Source organism: Macrobrachium nipponense, chromosome 21 (assembly GCF_015104395.2).
Source record: "Macrobrachium nipponense isolate FS-2020 chromosome 21, ASM1510439v2, whole genome shotgun sequence".
In the NCBI taxonomy this organism is placed as follows: Eukaryota; Metazoa; Arthropoda; class Malacostraca; order Decapoda; family Palaemonidae; genus Macrobrachium; species Macrobrachium nipponense.
In genome coordinates, this window is record NC_087212.1 from 72,574,923 (window position 1) to 72,599,296 (window position 24,374).

The 24,374-nt window shown below is 37.3% G+C and overlaps 1 protein-coding gene across 8 annotated transcripts in view; it reads right to left on the reverse strand.

The window, feature by feature from the left end:
* Positions 1-24,374, reverse strand: part of LOC135198163 (uncharacterized) — a 904,910-nt gene that overhangs the window by 522,638 nt on the left and 357,898 nt on the right. For 7 of the 8 annotated variants that reach the window (XR_010310739.1, XR_010310738.1, XR_010310735.1 and 4 more), the window contains one exon: positions 14,238-14,275. The exons of the other annotated variant lie outside the window; for it this stretch is intronic. Coding sequence is in view for 3 of the 7 variants with exons in the window: in XM_064225669.1 (XP_064081739.1) it covers positions 14,238-14,275 (38 nt within the window). In the remaining 4 variants the exon portion in view is untranslated. The remainder of the gene's footprint in view (positions 1-14,237; positions 14,276-24,374) is intronic. 8 annotated transcript variants of the gene reach the window in all.

Below are 24,374 nucleotides of genomic sequence, written 5' to 3' on the forward strand. Positions count from 1 at the left end.
CACCTCCCTTGAGTTCGTGATTGGGAAAACATTCCTGCTTCCTTGTCTCTGTAGTGCAAAGGATAAATTGAAAATTGAACATAACAAAGCTGCTACAGAAATATATCACAAGGGAAAGACCAACAGAAACGCATGAAATCATATTTAAACATCCCTAAATAACCACACAAGCCTATTCAAAAGAAGCTTCAGTAAAAATGAAATCAACTTTGGTCAGCTCACTTTCGTTACTGCTCTGTACTGGTAAGGTCTAATTAGACTGTACTTCAGGGGACTGTCTGTCTCTTGACTGCTGCCAATGAACGCCATAAATAGAAACTAATAATATAGCTTTTCAGCGAGGATATATATATATATATATATATATATATATATATTATATATATATATAATGTATATATATATATATAAAGTGCATAGATATTTAGAGCAAATGCGGAAAATTTCTTTCAATGAAATACATCAGTGGATGACCAAATACACCTTATTCAAACATAGTGGGTCTTCTTATCCACTGCATAGCTGCAATTTTGTCATTAGGAAAGAAAATTATTTTTAAACACCTCAGATTATTGTACCTTCACCCTGCAGCAATCGTTCCTTTGACGCTCTCTTAAGGAGGAGAATAAGAAAAAATAAATACCGCTTCTGTTACGTGGCATTGTGCCCCATGGACGCCCACAAAAACATCCCTTAATGACCCCTTCAAAACAGATTACAATTGTCTGTCTCTCACCGAATTCCCCATCTGCCTTTTTCCGTATATATTTTTAAAAGTATAGAAGATTTTATTAATTAATAAAAATAATAAACCATTCTCCCCCTTGTTTACAATTGCATAAAATCTTTAAATTTCTAGTTCAAAGAAAAATTTTAGTTATAAATATTGTACGGTCAATATCTTGAAAAATCGTAATAATTAATATGAGTGTAAAAACGGTGTTCGCAGTGTACGTATGTTCATGAATCGACACAAAGAATAAGTCCAGGTAAGGGTAGGAGTTATAACTCAGCAGCCGTTTCACGTATGTTTCCTCCTCTGCAACTTGAATTCCTTATTCTGTGGATGGATACAGCATACTGGCGGTTTACAAGGAAAACAGCATGTAGGATGTAGTAAAACCAATGCATCCCTGATTAAAGTCAGAAATCTGGGACTTAATATCTGATTTACCTGGTGGTGATTTTTTCATTATACATCTCGGACACAAATGAAAGAAACAAATGTAAACACCTTAAGGCACTATACCAGGATTTAAACCTGCTTCAAATATGAGAGTGAGGTTACCTTTAGCCACTACACCACATTGGTCCCACCATAGTGAGCGAGTCTGAACCCAGGTGAGTGGAAGTCTTTCAATATGAAATAGGCTGGACACAGAGTGGCTGCAGACCTCTGAGATTCTCTCTGGAGCTGGAGGATTCATAGAGAAGTATCTTAGACGGTGAATTTACTGTAAAATTTGTGTAGGATCTTCATTTTGGACTTTTGAGTTTCAATCAGTTTTTGGCTGTACTCACTGTAGCGCCATTGTAGATATACTGCAGCTCTTAAGATGAACAGTACTGAACATAAATAGTGCTGCCAAAGAGTTACAGATAAGTAAGATAAGAATGTAAGATAATGTCACATGTGTATTACCACTTGATGAATATATATATATATATATATATATATATATATATATATATATATATATATATATATATTTATATACTTCATAACACGAAGATGAGATATGTCAATATAGTCTACAGGAGAAAAGAGAGAATAACAGACTCTAGTAGCTCGACAATTCCGCCTTCCACCAGGCCTCTTAACTTTTATATGTTTCTTCATACTTCCAATATGAAGAACTCAATGACATTCTGACGCCAAGGACAAGATCCGAACATATTCTGATAATCCAGATGCAGGTTCGAATCTTGCCGTAACGTCAGAATGTCTTCATTAGGATCTCAGGCTTTGCAGCGACACTTGTATCAGAACCGTGGAAGAAAAATCGAGTCCGAAGCGTGAAGAAAAATCGAGAAGTTAAAATGACACTGTGGCTATTTCAGTCACATACGCATCTGGCAAATTCTTGAAAAACAAGTTCTGTGGATTTGCATTTAATTTTTAATCAACATGATCTATTAACTTCTTTTGAATTGTTATGATAATTGTTCTCTCTCTTTGATCTAACTCTTTATCCAAATCAAAAATACAAGCACAAATTGTGAAGGCGAAATAAACCTAATCTATATATATAAAATGCACGCACAGTATGTGTGTGTGTGTGTATATATATATATATATATATATATATATATATATATATAATAATTTTTTTTTATTGTTTATGCATCTATAAGGCAACACCTCTTACTTTCAAAACTACAGGGTTTCACGGATTAACAAACGTTGCTACTATGTTGCTCCATTTATTCACTCCCCAGCTTTCCCCATCTGAAAGGGGTGGCTCCAGAAGGGTTACAGCCTTCTGGTTTCTTCAGTGACGAACTTGTTAGCCGCTCGCCATTTTCTTGACTCCAGCCAGCAATTAATAGCACCAAATAATATTTGATTAGACTGGTGAGATATGTGTGATGAGTTTGTGAGTACTTGCATTCTCGCGTTTCAGCCTTACTCACTGGATGGATCCCTTACAAACCTCAAGACATTACTGTCAGTTGAAATATCTTTTCTAATGGCGTGTCGCTTTACGAAAAATATAACCAAATTCGTGACTCCACAAGAATGAAATAGATTATAAAACTAGATTCTCGCCTATCGACGAACAAACCGCTCCAAAAATTCTCCAAAATGTGTAAGTTCGAAGAATGGCAGAGGAATTATTCACGTGCGTAGGGGAGGGGAGGGGAGGGGGGGGGGGAAGTTGACGATATGAGGATATATGAATGGTCAAATCAATCTGTTGGTTTACTATCTTACAAACCAGAGCTAAATAAGCCACATGAAACACAGCAATGACATCTAGAAAAAGGAGAAATGTTATGGACCAAATAAAAGACAATCACCGTTCGAGCCTCATACCGAAAAGAAAATAAGGTTTCGCAAAGCAAAAGGGTTTATTTTGAAAATGGGAGCTACAGACGGACATGAAGCTTCTGAAGTCTCACTTGAATCGAGAAGGGGGTAAAAAAAATAAAAAGATTGTTGTCATGCAGCAATAATCCAGAGCATTTCTCAGGAATAAGTCATTAATGGTTTGTGTATTTCCTTCAAAAGTGACGGCTACCTTAATTCCTGGTCTTGATTTCTAATTATTTTCCTTCCACTATTATTCGAAAAACTACCATAGCATTATTATCGTTATTTCTTTGTTGTTGTTTATCTTGGAAGCAGCAATACAATATAATCACATATCACAACCGGCTTTATTATATTAAGAAATCAGAGCTACAAAAACCGAACAGATGCCTTTTTGCCGGTCCCCAAAATGCATGAATTATATGGACAAATGAAACGTGGTCGAAGGGAGAGGGGAGGGGGGCATTTATGGGGCAGCCGGGAGGGAGGGGAGAAGGGGTTAGAGGTGGAAAGGCTTGGGTGGGTGGATTTGTTTCGAAAATTATGCGCTCACCGATTAGCCCGGGAAAAAAAAAGAAAAAAAAAATCTCGTTTGAAAAGGCCATATGATGGATATGACTACACTTAATTCACATCAAAAGAGATATTCATAATACGCTCATTATAGAGATAAAAATCACCGCCAAAAAGAAATATTTTTTCCACACTTATAATTTCTCATTAAGCCAACTACATAGCCATAAAATGACTGCAGTAGAATTTAATTCATAAATCATCTAGTTCTAATTAGGATGGCTATTGCAGCAAAAGCAGAAAAATTTCGGCATAGCAGAGTCCTGATAAAAAGATGATAAAGATAATAATGATGATGATGGAAAACTAAAATGCACTGGCAGTGGACACAAATTTATGAATAATGACAAGAATAATAGAAAATCGAACCATTATATGTAAGCACAACAAAAATTATAATGATCCTGTCTTAATATCAACATCGAAAACTACACTTGCGCAGTGAGCTAGCAGGGACTGGCATATCAAGAACAAAGCGTCTGCCAATGTTAAACCGTATATAGAGTTCGTAAAACCTATTGAGACTAGAGGGCTGCAATTTGGTAGGCTTGATGATTGGAGGATGGATGATCAGCATACCAATTTGCAGCCCTCTAGCCTCAGCAGTTTTGAAGATTTGAGGGCGTACAGAAAAAGTGAGGACGGACAGACGAATAGCCATCTCAATATTTTTATTTTACAGAAAACTAATAAAAGAAAAACACCAAAGAAGAATGACTGTTTAACGTCATTCCTGGACAAAGGCAGTTGAAAAGTCCAGTACAATTCTTCGTCAAGTTATCTATTCTGACAGAACCCGAGAGATCTGACGGCTCTTGCACCCACACGTCAATTTCTGGAGTGACGAAAAATAGGCCGCCGAAAATTCTCCAGTAGAAAAAAGCCTAGGCAAAGGGAGGGACAAATAAAAAGTCGAGGATTCATTACTGATAAATCATGACGAATCTCCCGATTCCGATGCGATATGCCAATTAAGACTGAAGAACGTTCACCTCCTGTTTCGAAATGGATAATTGGACTCTGAGTGAGGGACTGGAAGGGTCACAAAGCAACTTCATTTCCCACGATCGAGGGCCCTTCGGCCTCCCAGGTCCCTCTCGCAGGAGATGAGGTTTCCCAAATGAAAGGATGGCGCATTTCAACTTATCAGGATTCCTTTCCACTGTCTCCAAATATAACAACATTCATAATAAGGAGAAGACTTCAGAGGATTCTGCGAGGCTCAATACTCTGACAGGAACTTGGAAATCTTGACAGAACGAAGGCAGTTCCAGGATAGCTGATAAGAGACTTAGCTGGCTTAGCCAGCAAGGGCCCTTTGCCTGATGACGCTAAGTTGGGCTGAGTGTTAAGGATTTAAGATGTCTGGTGTGGACATCCGGATTTCAACCTATCAACAGATACGGAGGTTTCTCTATAGTTGGTCTGAAATACTTCACTGTGAATTCTAGCAAATTCTCAGCCTGTTTCCCTCGTTTGTCTTAACACCAGACGTAAAAAGCATAAAATACTATTACTTCCTGTTTTCTATACGACTCGGTTTTGCAAAGAAAAGCAGCCTGCATTAGCAACGTGACCTGTAGCCATTGCTTCCCTGTAATACGATGCGGAAACTACAGTGTAGGGAAATAATCCGCCATGACGCAAACGATGACCCAGAATCGGAAGGGAAGTAGGAGTACAATAATCAAATACCGGAGAGGACATTTATCAGAGGAACAGTGAAATGCTACCTTTACCTACAACCAGGACACAGCAGAACTAGCGAGGCTCAGGATTATTTCTTTAAAGCTCATAGAACAACCACAAAGTAACAAACTACTACCACAACCAGGGCAGACTGACTCTCTCTCTCTCTCTCTCTCTCTCTCTCTCTCTCTCTCTCTCTCTCTCTCTCTCTCGATATCTTATACTTACTTGTGTTATAAAAAATATATGTATATGTACAAATGCAAGTACATAAATACATAAACATACATACACACATCTCTATATAATATATGCATATTTATTATATACGTATATATATATATATATATATATATATATATATACATATATACTATATATATATATATATATATATATATCTATATATATATTATACTACTACATACTACATACATACACACACACACACACACAACAAATGTCCTTTAATATCCAATTCGCTCTATCTTGGAATTAATATATTTTCGTATATACTAACCGAAGAGGAATTTTTTAATTGATAACAAATTCGTCCCCTCGTGGATTCGAACCAGAGCACAGAGGAGAAATCGGGACTTCAGTGACGCCTAAACCGACCAGGCCTGCGTGTTTATGTATGTATGTATATGGTAGTACATAATAATAATAATGTTTATGTTTTTTTAAAGATTGGTTAACACACAGGAAATACGAGATAAACCATTTTGTTACTATTCAAGAATCGATTATCTTCCTTGGGCACAGAAAGCTTCCGCTCAAAGAGCAATGTCGTCAGTGGGTTTCGCATCTCCAGAAGAAAGGAATGGTATCTAGGTAAAATGGCATAGATCTTCATTTACTACCTGTTGGTTTAAAAATAGCGCCAGTAGATCGTAATGCAGTAGGGTAAGAGGATGTGGAAAACGTTCAATATAACGGGCACAAAGGCGAACATCTGAACAAATCGGTCAGTTGGATAACGAGAATTACCGACATGATGAGATCCATTCGATCCAACTCTACCAAAATCACTGGGAAAAGTCTGTCCTAAGATACAGACAGAATTACTTCATTCAAGAAATTGTTCCCGAAATAAATGGAAAAGATGATAGACTGGGACTTCGACATTATTTAATTTCTCTTCCGGCATGTATATACCTAACTACTCAAGTTTATTATTATCGATTTAATTTTTTTTTTTTTCACTTTTCCGGTATCCCGAGGTACAGTAGGTGCCAAAAAAGTATATAAATTCGCGCTGAATCAATGCACTTCACTATATATCGTTTCTGCAAAATTAATTCAACGTCCTAATCGGCTTGAATTGCACCTGCTGCGATCAAAGATACAAATTTTCTAAACAAGGCGCACACACACACACAATATATATATATATATATATAATATATATATATATATATTATATATATATATATATATATATATATATATATATATATATATATATATATATATATATACATATATATATATATATATATATATATATATATATATAGTATATAAATATATATATGTATGTATGTATGTATGTATCTGTGTACATGTATATATGTATATATATATATATACATATGAGTCTCCCTATACATTAAAAACTGACAGTAACATAAGGGTGCCTTGTTTCTGCATACTTTCACACGGATCCTTGGTGATGTTGTGCTAGGGATCCCACTGACAGGTTTGTGTGTGTGTGTGTGTGTGTGTGTGTGTGTGTGTGTGTGTGTGTTCATTAGAAGTACGTAAAATTTCCACTTTCAGTCTCGGTTTAAACAGAAACAAAAACTGAGAGATGGGCAATACCCTCTATACTTGCTGCTAGTCTTTAGGTAGCCACTAACGGCCCACCACCCATTTACAATAGACGCCACTTCCTGGTTTACAGCGCAAGGAAGTGTCTCGACAGTGGCCTTGGCCGGAAGTCGAACCAAGGACGTACGAGACCGTAAGACGTACCTATCCTCATTTAAATCTACGAACATACATGTGAGCTAAAACGATAACACAATAGTGTGCAATATACACATTTCCTTTAATTTCAATATGTAGTTTTTATCAAGTGCTAAAAAAAATATATGTACAGAAATATTCGTATCTGAACCAAAGACACTACAAAGGTCTGCAGATATGAAATGGCACTATCATCATCTTCAACCACTCATATTCAGTTGTGGAATCTTTTCTCGAAGTGATTTCTGTCTAAATCAAAATCCATATTCTACGGTCTCGTAGCCAAGACAGAAACATCTGCATTGGATTCCCATCCTGAGTATTCCTTTGTCCCTAGGTTACTTTCCAGCCAATACTTGCCATAGCGTCCAGTAGTTAAATAGGAAATATTCAGGCGACAGTTACACTGATAAAATCATCATGAGTCTATACTTTCATGCCAATTACAATCTCGGATAAAAGAGGAGGGTTGACGTCATTCACTTGTAATAAGCCACCACGAAGAGAGAGAGAGAGAGAGAGAGAGAGAGAGAGAGAGAGAGAGAGAGAGAGAGAGAGAGAGAGAGAGGTTCAGGAATAAACCACCGTAACAATTGGGGAAATCGACAAAAATTCCTCCAATCGGTCTCCTGCGTATTCCACAGACACCGCAACATTAAATCACGTAAACAATTTCCTTTCTTTTTTTCCTTTCACCCGGCAGGCGATTCAGGCAGCGCATCCTTCTGGTTATTCAGCAAGGAACTTCCTTGTTTATACCGGGACTGGAAAGAGTCCACACGTAGCTGCTTTTGTCTATCAATGGCCGATTAATCCAATATCGATATCCCCGTATGCGTTTGATGTAATCCACTTAACCCCGCACCTCATGAACACATCATGATAACAGTGACACGAAACAAATTCGTGAACAGAAATTTTGCGTCGTCTTCGATTTTCAGGAAGGTAGGTGTATCTCTACCTATGTCATTGGTGATAATATTCCAAATGCGTGGTACTATTAACCCCCACAATGAAGAGATTTTTTTTTTTTTTTTTTTTTTTTGGCTTGTCTGCTAGCTGTATTCTAAACTTGGCGGAAGTTTGCAGTTCCCTAACGCTCCTTAGCGTATGAACGTGTACGGTCATTTTTTGTTTCCATTTTACAATTAGTCACTTATTGCTATAAACCATAAAAAAAAACATTAATAATAACAACATACCTGAGGTAAGATAAATATAATTCAAAATGCTCCCCACCTTAGAAAGATTTGTATTGAGAAACTACCCACTACAGCCAACAAAATCATTCGGGGTTGAAATGCAGTCTTGTTGAAGTTCCTTAAAAGCTCTGTGGTGACTACGAACTTCTAAACTGACAATCTTAGAGAGAGAGAGAGAGAGAGAGAGAGAGAGAGAGAGAGAGAGAGAGAGAGAATATCCTGAAATATTCAGCAAAATCCTGAACATAATGACCATTTTAACGGCCACTGGGAACGGCTGACAATTGTTAAAAATCCGGTTAGCCTTGAGCATTAGTACGTTCGTGAACTGTTGAATTTTGAGAAGGGGTACTAGCCCCATGCCCCATTTCATTCCAGGCTACGATCCATTGTATATTTATTGTCTGAAGTGAAGTGTAATAGCTAACTGCTCAAGGCACTGGGGAAGCACAATAGGTTCAACTGAACGATCCCCAAATGGCTTCGTCCTTACATGAGATTGAAACCCAGTTCCTATCGCTAAGAAGGAGATCATACTGCTAAGTACACACAAAACCCCATATACTATATATATATGATAGTATATATATATATATATATATATATATATATATATATATATATATATTTCTTTGGTATATTGCTGATTAAGGTCAGGAAAATCAGTAAATTGTGAAAATGCTTCATCATCTTTATTCTGAGAAAATTAGCACGGACACGTCAAAGACGACAAACTTGTCGGACACAAGGAGGCAGAACAAAATATACCAAAGCTTCCACTGACTGTCTGGAGGAACTGTCCCACTAACCTTGTACTTTACCACATCTCAAACACGTTAAGAAAACTTATGGAATGCTTCTTATTTCTCGTGTTTGAACTGCAAGCCCATTTCAATCTTATTCAGCGTTATGTAATACCGACGCCAGTGCTGGAATATACAACAACATCGAAGAAACGGGCTATAACATTCAGCACAGTAATACAGGGCTTATATCAAAACGCTCATTCTCGGAAATAATTTGCCCAAAAGCAGAGATTTTGATATACCTGGAATTTTAAGTGAGAAGCCATTTCAAATGACGAATCTAAGTAGTTTAAACTTCCCGCAATATTTCAGTTTCAACTAAAGGCTGGCAATTGCCAGACTACTCCACAAGAACTGAACTTTGCAACTAACATGTGAACTCATTTATTGCTACGCAACCTTCATTCAGACCCTACCATAAGATAGCTTAATCTGTCGGAGATATACGTACTAGTTTAGCTTCACAGAATGGAATACTTTACCGGTATATTATAGGGAAACGGAAATCATGTCAACCGATCTTTGGAAATCAAAACTTCAGTTGAATTGGTACATTTATGCTATCCATTTCTACTTGAATGTTCTAACTCATTTCAAAACAGTTTCTATCGATAAACATCGCTTGTTTAGATGATATCATATGTGAATGCAACACATAAGGAAACAATGACAAAAGTATTTTAAGTTATTTTTGACTTCCGCGACGATAACAAGCACAAAATCCTATTCACACACACACACACACACACACACTCAGAGAGAGAGGAGAGAGAGAGAGAGAGAGAGAATGTAAAACAGCTCCCCAAAATAGCCCATTGGCGGGACGTATCCAGACCTCAATACTTCGACGGACTCTATGACAATAAAGCGTTTTATCGTCCGTACTCACGACATCCCAGTTATCCTCACCTCTTTCTTTTATCATTTCTTCTCGTCCGTTTTCTTTCTTTCATCGATTCTCCTGCAATTCTCACTGCGCAAACCATGCAATTCGTTGTTTGATATAGTTATTGCAACGTCGATTGTTTATACGCCTTTATCACGGCCACTCCCGTTGTGCCGTCCCTCGCATGACACAGGAGTATAAGACTTGGCTGTGGTGCAAGTGACCACACTCTTTTAAATGGCTAAATGTCATGAGAACTGTGACATAAGAGAGAGAGAGAGAGAGAAGAGAGAGAGAGAGAGAGAGATTTAATGAACAGTGCAAAACAAACGATTTCTCTTATTAAATATTCTAATATCACAGAAGTCCCCAGTAAAAATTCCGCCTACAGTCTGCTTGACGTTAATGTGAACACGTTCGGTGACTACTTAAATCTGTTTTAAAGAATCGAGCTGAAGATCAAATAATCTGTCTGCAAACAAAATTTCGTATGCACAGCATCCAGCGAGCCGAATGCAGAGATATTTGTCAACATTTCAATCACTGGAGAATTTTCCAGAAGTTACACCACCTGCCACCCAAATCAGAATTCGCCTCAAGTTTTTAGTACTGACCCATGAACAAAATCATGAGTGTGACACGATTCATAACTGCACATGATATACATTTTGCTAGCGAAGAGGCGCCTAAGATCGCGTATTTATACTTTCTTCCACAAAAAATACGTGAGACCACGACGAGGCTTTCCTTTGGATGTTGTGTTTTTATGTGGAGCATAACGTTCAAATGATATGCGCAATATGAATAAAAAAAAATATTAGGATAAGCACTTCTGACTGCACAGACTTTCAAACCAATGGATTAACTAAGCTCCCAGACTTATAACTTGGCCTAATTTTATAACACACAAATGCGTTTTGGAACTTGACTATCAACATCTATAGCACTCATTTGCATAACGTTCCATTTAATCAAATATATCAAAATATGTTGGAGATGTAAGTGAAAATATGTTGCCAAACAGCGGTTCATATATTAGCTGAGTAATATATTCGGAAGAAAAGTGACTACCGTAATTCTGTCAAATTTATATAAGAATGCCTCAAAAGGATCTAGATAAGTCAATTAGTTTAATTTATTATTTTGTTATTTATAGCGAAGGACACATTGCAAAACATCGAATTTAATGAACTTTCAATCTTCCGGGAATGGTATGGAAGACTGAGTTTAGGAGAAAACCAAGCACTGGGACCTATGAGGCCAATCAGCGCTGGAGAGGACATTGAGAGTAGATAGGTTTGAAAGGCGTGACAGGAGGGAAGCCTCGCAGTTGCCCTTCAAATCATTGTTAAGAGAGGGTGGCTGGCAAGACGGAAGAAGGATAATACGAAAGGAGATACAGTAAAAGGAATGAAAGAGGTTGCAGCTCGAGGCCGAAGGGACGCTGCAAAGAACCTTTAGTAATGCCTACAGTGCATCCCGTGAGGTACATTGACGGCACTACCTCCTACAGAGGAATCTCCCGGGATATTTGAGAAACGAGGTTGACTGAAGAAAGAAAAAAAATCTGAAAGGGCATTTAAGATATCTCAAAGGTAAGATAGTACTTGATAGTTCCCTGATATCCAGACTAAGCCCTGGAAAATCAACCGTTGATGAAGATTCCCGCTGGATGACCGGGATGACGTCCGAGCCAGAAAGGATCAACAGAAAATGTTCGTTATTAAATGATTATTCAGAGAGAGAAAAAAAATAGCTTGAAGATTACTTAGCACCTAACAGGAAAATGAACATTGTATAGCACCTCTTTAGGAAGCTGGACATTATACGGAACCTTCCAGCGGTTTGATTCATTCTATAACAACTTACTACGGCGACATTCTGTTACAACTAACAGGTGAGACAATCTATTGCAATTCAAAGGGGAGAATCATTCCGGAACAGCTTACGAGGAAAACACTCTACATCAGCTTATAAAAGAGACATCGCAAGGCACCTCACCGGAGACAAATTCCAAGGTACTTTACAGGACTTAAACGTTATATCTCACTTTACTGGGGAGACAATTTATTGTGCCTGATATGGAAGGCAAACGTTATATAACACATTACAAGAGAGAGACATAACTGAGGCGCCAGACATTTCACAGCATCCTTACGGGGAAGACAAACGTTGGAGAGCAAATGTTTTCGAAACCTAATGAAAGCTACATAGGATTGTTCCAATCTGAAACGTTGCCAAAAACAGAGTACGAAACTATATTAGTGACAATGATTAATTCAAAATATTTGCCCACGAAGTCATATTTTCCATATTATTCTAGTTTCTGTGGTTTGATAATCTAAACGAGAAAGCGGGTAACTGACTTTCAAAATGCTTTAATCAAAAAAATGTGGAAGGTTACAAAAGATACAAAAAGGAACAATGTTAGCTCGTTGATGTTTAACTTTATAAATATTTTTTTTTTAGTTTTCTATTTCTGATCTTCTTTGTCTTCCCCCGTGTGATAGTTGGGGAGACAAGACACAGCCACCCACCCCCTGCAAACCGGTTTGTCCGCCAGGATGGAGGCAAGGTAGGTAGAGGATGGGGACGGTAGGGAGACAGCAGCGCCGGGGCCAACAAGTTCGTGTGCTATAGTGTTGAATTTGACATCCACTCGCAAAATCTTTAACCAAGATCACTTGATTCACTTGACGTAGGCTGCAATTCAGTTACTTTGCACTCGTTCATTCTATAATAAAGTTAGACAGTCCCACAGACATCGGTTTCCATCTTGTAGAATTATATGCTTAATCACCTTTTAGTTTGGGCAACCACGCCCGATTACTCTTCAGCAAGACGCTTCTTGAAATTTTCCCCCCTCAATCAAGATGTTTCCCTAATTCTCACCACAGACTAAGCTTATTTTCCCAATCACGGAAGCGGGATCCATAAAAACAGTTTGCAGGGGATAAAACAACATGATCTGAACATGAGACTTACTTATCGATTGAGCATTTCTCAATGTCTTGAGAATAAAATATTCAAGATACCACAGAATTGTAACCATACAATAAAACTTCGTATTTACAATGAAGACAAAATATAAACCATTTTGAGATTAATACAGGGATACATTAAATAACAAACAATAAAACGCTTACTTCTCTGTACTGTTTTACTTCAAACGAGATAAAACCAGTATACAGGAATAGATGGCTAGTCCATAACGATCGAGCTGTGTTTTCTAGTAACTAAGAACCACCCCTAACGATATGAAGAACAACAATGAGGGAGAGAGGATAATACAAAACAGGGAAGAATTCCTTCAAGAGATGCTGTGATATCGACTGGTCCTAGTCTGTAGGAAGGAAATTTCATAGTACCACAGAAGGCAAGACTTTCCCAGTTACAAATCAGTGAAACCATTCCTCCATGGCTTTATTCCGACTAATCAACACGCAATTCATCTCCCCTTGTCATGTTAGATCATTGTTTTGTGTTATTTCCGATTTATTGAATGAAAATAACAAGCCCCCAGAGTGTCCCGTACTTAAATATTGTTCACACTGCGCAGTGGTAACATGCCCGCATCATCTCAAAGGAAGCTGTGGCTCAAATTCCGATAAACAGATATTGCACTCCCACCTTCAAAAAGACAAAAGTACCTCGGTATGTATGAGTGGCAGCCATTTACATTATAGTACGCGCCACAACATTTTCTGGAAATGTATTGCAAATTCTCCTGAGAATACGTTGGACCCTGTATGTGTGGCCGAGAGTTTGCACTACAGCAGTGTTGCGTCGGCTTTGATTTACCTTCAGAGAAATTGCTGTTACTTCAATAAAACTGCTTTAGTGATCGTTTTGAAATTCAGTGTTAATAACTCTGGTTAAATATCGACATAAGAAGTTGCCAAAAACATTGTAGGAATTCCCTTCTTTCTCCCGTTTTCTCCGAGGGACCTATTCATCCTTATTGCCTTTGAGCTGCGTTGGATCGGGGTATGATCCTTCCCCGCCCCATCGGCCTCTCTTTGGAAAATAAACATCTTTGATGAAATTAGGACGCGACGAATGCATAGTGTACTAACCATGTCTTGTTGGATCCTTATAAAGACAGCTTGTGATCCTGAAAAAAAAAGAGAGAGGGACAAAATCACAATCAAAAGACTAAGGAATAAAGCAAAACATAAAACATTAAAACTAAGGAAATATTAAATCAGAAAAAGTGAGCCACAATAATAGTTTTTACTTACTCGCCTTTAAAGCGCATATAATCCTGCCGGAAAAGATTCTCGGTTAGTCGACGGCTTCTAAATATAACGCCAGGTAAAACATTGCCAGTGTCTTCATTAAGGAAAATGAATATTGAGTGAGAAGCTGCCGCTATATTACTCGCGGCAGAAATAAAAAATTATGAAGAAGAAAGGAAAGCATGAAATCACCTGCTTTATGAAGATTAACAAAGCTGGCAATATGTCATCAGACCAAACGAATTAATTCGCTGTTTCCAGTTAACGACAGTTACATGTGTTGCATAGTAACTCTCTCCAGGACAGCAGTCATGAATCGTGAAACGGAGAAAAAAATGGACGATAAATAGTAATACGTAGAGAAATTCTCTGGTGTGTACAAGTAAAAATTATACATATAAATTAAATTGGAAAGAGTAATTTCTTCGACAATCTGCACTAGTATAAAGAGTTGGTCACTTCTCTTTAACTATTGTTTCCACTGCATTCCTCTGCAGTGATTTTCCCACTATGCATTTTGACTTCCGTAGAAGTTCAGCGCATGGGCATGATTCATTGTGGTAGAGATCATTTAAAATATTTTCTGCCTCTGAGAGATCCGGAGTTGTGATCTCCGTACGAAACTGACAATAAACTCAATTGAGAGTTTTTTGTTGTTAACTGCTTACATACATTAATTTTGCCATTGTCCCAAATACATGGCGATAGGTTACCGACATCGAAGATTTCTCAGAGTTCCGGTGAAGTATGCTGTGTTTGCTTGCAGCAATTACTCTCTCCCTCCAATGGCTATTTGTCTTCACAGAAAAAGGGTAGGGGAGGAGACTTTCTTTCCTTTCTTCAATTTTTTACAATGTCGCAGGAAACTTGAACTGGAGTCCGTTGGTATCGGAATCCTCTACTCTACCGACCTAGATACGGAAAGTATGTTCAACATACATTCAGAGGTACCATTTATAAATTTGCTGTTAAAATGCAGTACGCAGCTGCAGACAATGAACACCAGTAAGAATAAATTGTAAGCATAATTTCCAAAAAATATAAGGAAACAAATAAAAGCATACCTATATTAATCAATAAATAAATAAAATAATATAAACTATAAGTCTAGATATTACAAGAATTTTTGCCAAAGCGATTGCACTGTAAAATTTGCTTTAGTGTCTTCGATTAACCCCAATGTCTTTTCACTCCCAGTAAGGGGGAATTTTTATCCTTTTTACAAATCTCCAGAAAACAATCAGTTCCCTAAAGTAATTACCACCCACCGCCTGACATGTCAAATTTAAATGGCTTTCATCTGCCATCTTGTGTTTCTTAATACTTTAACCAATGGACTCGACATTATTTAAAATCTTATCATTTCTGTGCATGTGCATTAACAGCCCTATCTCTACACTCCAGGCTTTGTAATCCCTCCGGTCAAATGAAGAAATCGAGAAATTCCCCTTCCCCTTCAACTAAACGGATTTCACTGGATGATTTTTCACAACACACGAAATTTATACCACACTTTACAAACCAATCTGGCTCTGATGACAAATGTGCCACTGGTAAACAGGCCCAAGTAAAATCTGTCACCTAATGTTGAAACGTGAAATATTAAAGAAAATAAATACTTATTCACAATCTAAGAGAAAATGAGTCACATTAGTTGATGTCAATAGTTAATATTGCTACTATTCTTTCATCTGTCTTGCAAAAACGTTGTCCAGAGAACTCAAATCTAATCAAAGATATAAGGAGAAAAGATTAATCAATATTCCAAAATATCACAGCTACAACCACTCATGACTATTTTCATAATTAACTGTTTACTCTAATACCAAGTGACTGAGAAAAGCGAACTACAGCAATTCTTTTTCTGATTGAGACGAGTGCAATACAGTTTCGGAGTAACCATCCGAATTATCCATATATATGAGAATATCATGTGTATTACATCGACATCCATTTCAATGCACTGCCCTTAGTTCTTATATGTACGTTCTTCTCGTGGTTATTGTGCATTTCTACCAAGCCTCTGTTCTCCCATTTTCTTTGCACTACCCAACCACCTCATAACACCCCAGTTCCCCCAACCCCCCTTGTTTGTTTGTATGGTGTTTTCACGTTGCATGGAACCAGGAATCCAGCAACAGGACCAACGGCTTTACGTGACTTCCGAACCACGTCGAGAGTGAACTTCTGGTTCCAAGTGAACTTCTATCACCAAAAATACACATTTCTAACCCCTCAGTGGAAACCAGGGAATCGAACTGGCGGCCACAGTGGTGGCAGGACAACACCTTACCGATCACGCCACTGAGGCGTTCCGACCCCCTTGTTAATCCTTTAACTCTCTCCTCGGCCAACATCTCTCTCCAAACCAGTAGAAATGACAAATGGTTAAGACAGTTGATAGAAAGTGACTCACTTCCACGTACTTACCGATTCCCTTAAATCGCCTGCAACTAGGCTACTGTTCAATTCAATCAGGTTGAAGACGTAAAGACGCATCAAGTTTATTATGCCTACGTTTCACATCACATGATGCATCCTCAAGGTTGGAAAATTACAGACTATGAATACTAAAAACATCGCTTACGCACATAAAAAAATCTAAAAAGAAAAAATTTTAAAAAATATTTTGACAATTACTAATATAAAAACTAAAACATAACTTGAACGGAACACCTACCAAGTTAAGAGTTAAAAAGCGACTAAAATGACAGGGAGAAAATAAACATAAGAAAAATACCAAAGCGAACGTGAAGACTAAGCAAACAGGCAATTCATCTGTGGAAGTTGCCGAAATACGGAAAATGGTAACGAATACCGCACAGCTTGTAAGAAAACGCCTCAAAAGAGTAACATGACCGAGTTTTTACACCAGAGTTATCACTAAAAGATGCATTACCTTTCATTATGGAGAAAATAAAGTCTCACTTACTCCTGCTTTATTCACCAACTTCCTTTACAGAAAGAGAGAGAGAGAGAGAGAGAGAGAGAGAAGAGAGAGAGAGACTACCTCACTGACAAGTGCCCTTCTGAATCATGCATAAAGCCCCTATGTAGAGAACTTCCATAACAAAAGATGTTTCCTACAAGAAGGTTAACCAGAAGCATGCCCGACGCCGCAAACACTCTCTCGCTTTGAATTGTATATTTTTCCTTACCTTTCACCCTCTATTCTTTCCACAAGATCGAGCCATCTTGAAGTACTTCGATCCATCCTTTCACCCTTTTAATTCTCTTGTGTATTTCCACTTTTCTCACGTTTTCAAATCTTCATGTACCATAAACATTAGATAAAAAGGAATTCGTCTCTACAACTTCCACCTGATTCTTTCATTTACATTCAGCATTCACTCATCACTTACTAAGGGAAGACTTGGTTCAACAATGCATTCTTACCTTGTGGCTTCTATGGACATTCCTAGATTCTTCGTAATTCTTTGTATAAATCAGTAACTTTCTGCGTCGCTTACTCTTCCATTTACTCTTCTCTCTACTTATCATCATCCTAGATCTTTTTACTCCGATCCTCTCATCTTCCATAAAAACATTCACTACCTATATTTTCCCCGATTCCATTTGCCCTCATTACATGTCCCTCGATCTTATTCCCTCAGAGCCATTTCCTCTTGCACACACTTTGGAACTCTTTGACTGATCTTTGCAGTTTCTACTGTAAATGAATGTCCCTTGGAAACATTCTCCTCGTCCAAACATACCTTACATACTCAAGTTGTCAGCCATTCAGTCACACTTTCACCACCATAGCGTACTTCCAATCCCATCAAATGCTAATACTCTTTCCATTTTTCAAACACGTAATTGCACTCCTTGCATCCTCAACTGTGGCTTCCATAAGCACTCTCAAACCTTATAGTACTAAGTTATTCCTTTAATATATATACAAATATACTATATACTATATATATATATATATATATATATATATATATATATATATATATATATATATATATATATATATATATATATATATATATATATATATATATATGTAAACTCATGAATCGTTTCGAGTGAGGAGTTCATAAGGAAAATAAGAATGCAATTTCCAGTTCAAAATCCAGTTCTTGGTTCCAACTCTTGGTTTCATCTCGGAATACATCAACAAGCAGGTGAAACTACTTTGCGTTATAATCCGGATTTTATCAAAACCCTTTTCTTTTCGGGAAGAAGAAGAAGAAGAAGAAGAAGAAGAAGAAGAAGAAGAAGAAGTCTGCTATCTGAAGCAATGTATCCTAATATTAAGTCTAGAAACTTTCAATTACAAATATAAGTAGTGCCTAATTTTTAAAGTAAAAACAGTATGCGTTTGATAGATATAGCATTACGAACAAAACGCAATATTACAACAGCACACCCATCAAAATTTTATTTCACTTCATCATTCTCAGATGAGATTTCATCTTCTTCATTAGACGCTATGGCCGGCACCTTTCCCATTTTCTTCTAGAATCTGTCATCCTTTACTTGATTAATAGAGACAGAGTGAGTCAATGCTTCACTGTATAAATACAACGCCATTCCGAACAGTAATTTCGTACGATGACATTCCAAAGGACTTTTTTTTTTTTTTTTTTACCGAAGAACTTTTTGGTACGTCCCATTGCACTCGTTTATTTATAAGCAGTTGTGCAATAAATTTTACATATATACACCTTTAGTTCGCGCGCGCGCGCCACCACCCGTGGTAGATATTATATTATAATATTATAATATATATATATATATTTATATATATATCTATATATATATTATATATATATATATATATATATCTATTATATCGTATATATATATATATATTATATATATCACACTGTTCATTACTAAAAATGGGCGTCAACAATTAACATGTTTGTGTAATGGTATTTGAACCGAGAGAAAGTCAAAAGTGATTTAGACCCAGTTTCCTACTTCCGCTAACGAGCCTCTGGCTAAGGTCATCAGATGTAGTGCCATTGTTTCCCATTTCTGAAAACAACTAGCAAATGACCTTCTCTCTGGTGTTCTGGAAGCAAACACTACTGCTCGTTCAGTTGGTCCAAGAAATGAATTTCCAGGCGTTTCTACTTCAGTCAATTCCGTCACCCTTCATTCTGACAAGATGAAGCCGGGATGTTTTTGGACAATTTGGTTCCTTCCGTGGTAGGTCAAGCGTCAACCATTATTCTATCCTCAGATAAGGTTCCCCTCTCTTTTATCAAGACATTTACAGTCTCACCTTCCTTTACTCGATATGGTAGCAATGCTTCCTTCAAAAACAATAAATAGCGTTGACATCAATACCATACAACTTCAATATTTTCCTTCATTTGTCGTATAGTTACAGTTTCTAACTTGCTTTTGTCAATCCAGTTGTTGTTCCATCTTTCCTTTTCTGAATAAGAGTGTAATCTCTGATTTTTTTCTATCAATTTCCTTGTTAACAGCAGCCTTATGTTTATCAGTTTGTTGCTATCACTGTCATCCTGTTATCAATTAGTTGTAATCTCTACCTTCGTTTTGTGCATTGGTTGCGATTTCTACATTATTGTGTCTGTATGGCTATAATTCCATCCTTCATTTACCTAGCAAAGTTGTATGCTCCACTTTCCTTTTACAATAAGATGGTAATTCCATCCCTCCTTTCCTCTACAGCTTGTAATCTCAACCAGCCTTAGGAGTTAGATTCCCGTTTCTGTAACTTGAGGGCAGCTGCCATCTTACTTTTTTCAATATACACAGAGTTCTGTTTTCTACCTTCCAGTTATTAATAAAAGGCAATCTATGCCTTCCTTGTATTAATATAACTGAAATCACGAGTTGCATTCTATCAATATAGAGCCGGCTCTACCTTTCCTATGATCAATATGTATACTCCTTTGATCGCCGAGATGAAAACCCAACCCTCCTTTCTTAGTAAGGCTGAAATCTCCAATTAACTTTGCCTATTGCGTTGTAATTCCATCCTTCCTTTTCTCAATTTGGTTGCCATGCCTGCCTTCCCTCCATCAATAAGGAAGTGGTACTTTAAGGCATCTTAAGTACCTTCTGGTTCTATCTTCCATACTTCACAGCAGCTCTAGAAACCAACACTAATCACACTGAGTCGATCGGTGAGTTCCATTCCGTTTACCTCCGAGATTTGGAATTCTCTTCATAAAACCGTTATCCCCGACTCGTACAACCGTCTATTTCAAGGGCGATTCATTGCTTTTTCTGGGTTAAAGAATTAAACCAGCTGTTGCTTTCTGTTTAATCTCCTTAGCTTTCTTGTAGACTGTGCCAGTCCGATTCGCACGTGGTAAAAATTGTATGTATGCATGTATAAAAAGCAATATATATATATATATATTAAAGATTATCCGAATTTATATTTTTGCTTCTGGCATCTCTGGCGTATTTAGGCGAGTCTCGCTGAAACGCCGTTCGCCAAATTTCCTGGTTTGGCGGCTTTATTACCCTCAACAAGCCGATTTCTTGCTTTCAATTGACCAGTTTATCTCTTGTGCAGGTGGCGTTTATTCCCTCCTGGCTTCAAGACTCTTTCGCAGATTTCCATATAGTTTTTCATGGACGTCTTCATCCCATGCCTGCCACCTGTAGTTCAATTGCAACAAGAACGAAACTCTAGCATGTCCACTTTGAATGAGTTAGAACCCATTTCTACCTCATTTTATTTCTTAACCGAGGCAGCATCCAAACTGCATCTAGCGTAAAAATGGATTGAATTTCATTCATTTCAGATTGACTGACTGATGCACCAACAACGGAAGATTGTACGAGTAGCTGCAAATTATTTAATGCGTTTGTTGCTAAATTTTCTTTTCCTTTAATTTTTTGCCCGTGATTTTAATCTGTAATGTATTACACACAGGCTATTATGAAAATACTATAAACACTGCTTTTGAACAGTTTCTTAACAAATTCCGAAACTCATATTACTGCGGTGATGAACCACTTTTCACAGTTGCTACAAAAAATCTTTTTTTATTTTTATATGTTGTATAAAACTGTCATCAAACTGACTACTTCTGGTAGGTATTTTAGTTTCAGAAAGGAATCTCAGGAACAGAAATACATGTTATAGCAAAAATGGCCATGAGGAGTAAAAACTGAACGGATGAACGAATGGCCACTTTATCCGTGATAGTTCATCTGGAAAAAGGAAACAAAAATGTGCGCGCATCTTCTTTGGGGTACATCCTCTAATCGTGGTGCAAACAATTCTCATCACCAGCTTATACCGGATAACATCTAGCAGCATAGGATACTCCAAGAATTAGAATAAGAAAAGTTGCCAGACCTAGGGGGAAATATGAAATCATGAAAATGAATGTATGCTATGGATTTTAGTAGTTACCATATTACTATCGTTATTATTAGCAACGTAAACCGATTGGCTATACAGCCATGAACTCAAGTAACAAATATCCACAGCACACTCTACCCACAAGGAATAAACAAGAGCAAAAAAAGATTTTCGTTATAATTGCACAAGTCACATAAATATAATCAACAAACAATGCAATTATTATAAAAAATATATACATATATGCTTAAAATAACTTCAATGAAGAGGAAGTGCCGAAGATTTTACGCTCAAGTAGGAAAACTTAAACCAAAGGCTAAGGAAAACCAGGCATAGCACAGAGGCTGCGACGCAACCAAGGTCTGAGAGCACTGCTTTGTAGGGTCACCACCGATATGACCTACCTGCTACAAAATGCCCCTCAGGTGTTCTAACCAATCGCGTAAATGGCAACTGAAAAGATGGTCTGCTCAACGTTGAAACTACTGTCTTTATACTATCAACCATGAAATAATGATGTTATACACTTTGACCCAAATCTCATTTCCCAAATTCCTTTACATTTCACAACTTATCTTTAAAAATCAATCATATGATTTAAGACTGACTCCGATTCGGTGAGGTAAAAGAAGCGTTAAGTCACAGGAGAAAACTTTATACTTCTTACTTAAGAGACTTGACAATCCCCGTTCCTTCCACATTAAAGATGCGCACTTCGAGTAAATGCGGCCGTCTGCCATTGTTCAGAAAGAACACCCACACTTCCTTCCTTACCCACTACCATCCACATCCAAGTCCTCACAATCCCTCGCCCTCTCTCAAACAAACTCTGACGTCATCTCATTGGAGATGTGAAGCTCAGTAAGTGGTGTTGTTGTTGTTCGACATGACATCTGATCTCATTCATTTTTCTGCCCCGAATTTTACACTATGAACCCGTTCACCGACAACCATTTGCTGGCCGACTATCATCAGGGCTCTTACTATCATTAGAGCTCAAAGAACTTCTTCTTTAACTATTGGTACATGAAGTGACTATTATTGTGAATCGAATATAGAATTTAGGCCTAAGGCCAAGCAATGGGACCCATGAAGTCACTCATCGCTGAAACGGAAATTTACTGTAAAAGGTTTGAAAGGTGAAACAAGAAGAAAACCTCGCAGCTGCACAAGGATTCAATTTTAGGATAGGGTGGAAAAGTAAGGTGGAGGAATGAAATATGAAAGAGAATATATGGAAGCTTTCTTAACGGGATCGTCCTTAATTCAACAGTTAAATGAAGAAAGGAACACATTAGGGTCACTTTTTCCTTGGAAACACTCCCAGTTAGAAAAACGACTGACTGTTGAAATACAATTATAGTAAATATTAGACATAAATTCGGTGATTAAAGACTATTCCTCTTGATGATGCAACAAAAAAATATATAATACTTGCAACATTACAACTGCACATCACTTCATTATCTTGATTGCTGTTTGTTATAGCGGTCATATTATAAACCTCTGCACTATAGTTAAACAAGAGAGAATCCAGTAAATTATTAAGTAAAAAATATTTTCACCTCATACAGCCTTACAAATATTTACACAAAAACAGCAGATTGAAATTTACACTGAATGAGATCTGCAAGAGCGCGTTTTCTAGCATCATTAACAATCTTACCTCCAACCTTTGCACAAAGTACCCAATAACTGTGACCGAAATAAAGTCCCGCATGTTCATGTTTGTGAGATACCACTGCAACGGACACGCTCGAATTCAATTGAGACCCACAGAGAAAAGACACTGGATATAGCTCGGTAAACTAAGAAGCAAGATACTAAACGACGCCAGAAGATTTAATCATATGACACTGCCTTTTAACTTCTCAAAGCCTAACTTACTTTTAACAGAGTCGTTATCTCCTTTCAGAAAATAGAGTCTTCCTCACACTGAATGAATCATGAACGTTTCTGTAGGCAGTGTTAGCGTCTAATCTACTGTGTAGGTAGAGATTCTCATTCAAGACATAACCATATAAACGCTACTGAACATCAACGCAATTCTCAATTCTCCAAATGTCCATATAAATGCTACTGAACATCAACGCAATTCTCAATTCTCCAATTCATTAATGCTTTATATAAAAACCTCACCTTTATAATAGCATTTATTCCTCGAGAGAGAGAGAGAGAGAGAGAGAGAGAGAGAGAGAGAGAGAGAGAGAGAGAGTATTATACAAAAATGGAACCAAGGGTGTTTTACTTAGACTACGAAAAAGCATAGTGTCCCAGCAAGACCTTGTCGCAATTGAGAGGAGTACCACCCGGATCCTTACGTCATCATGCTAACAACTCGAGGGCTGTACTTATTTCTTTCCTGCATCTTTTTAACAACTACTGCCGTATCAATCCACAAAGACATATAAATGTCAAGATGAATTACCCGCTGACTTTTACATATTCTAACCTTATGCCTAACTTTCAACAAGCTTGAGTTAATTTCGTAATCAAGAATAAGTCATGTGTTCAAAATACCTAACAAATACCTAACAAATATATTCTGAATTAATTGAAAGCGTTCAGTCATGAAACGATGTACGTCTTTTTTTCACAATTCATGAGTCAGTCATTAACATTAATAATTAATATTAAACATATAATTAATTTTACAGTGCAGC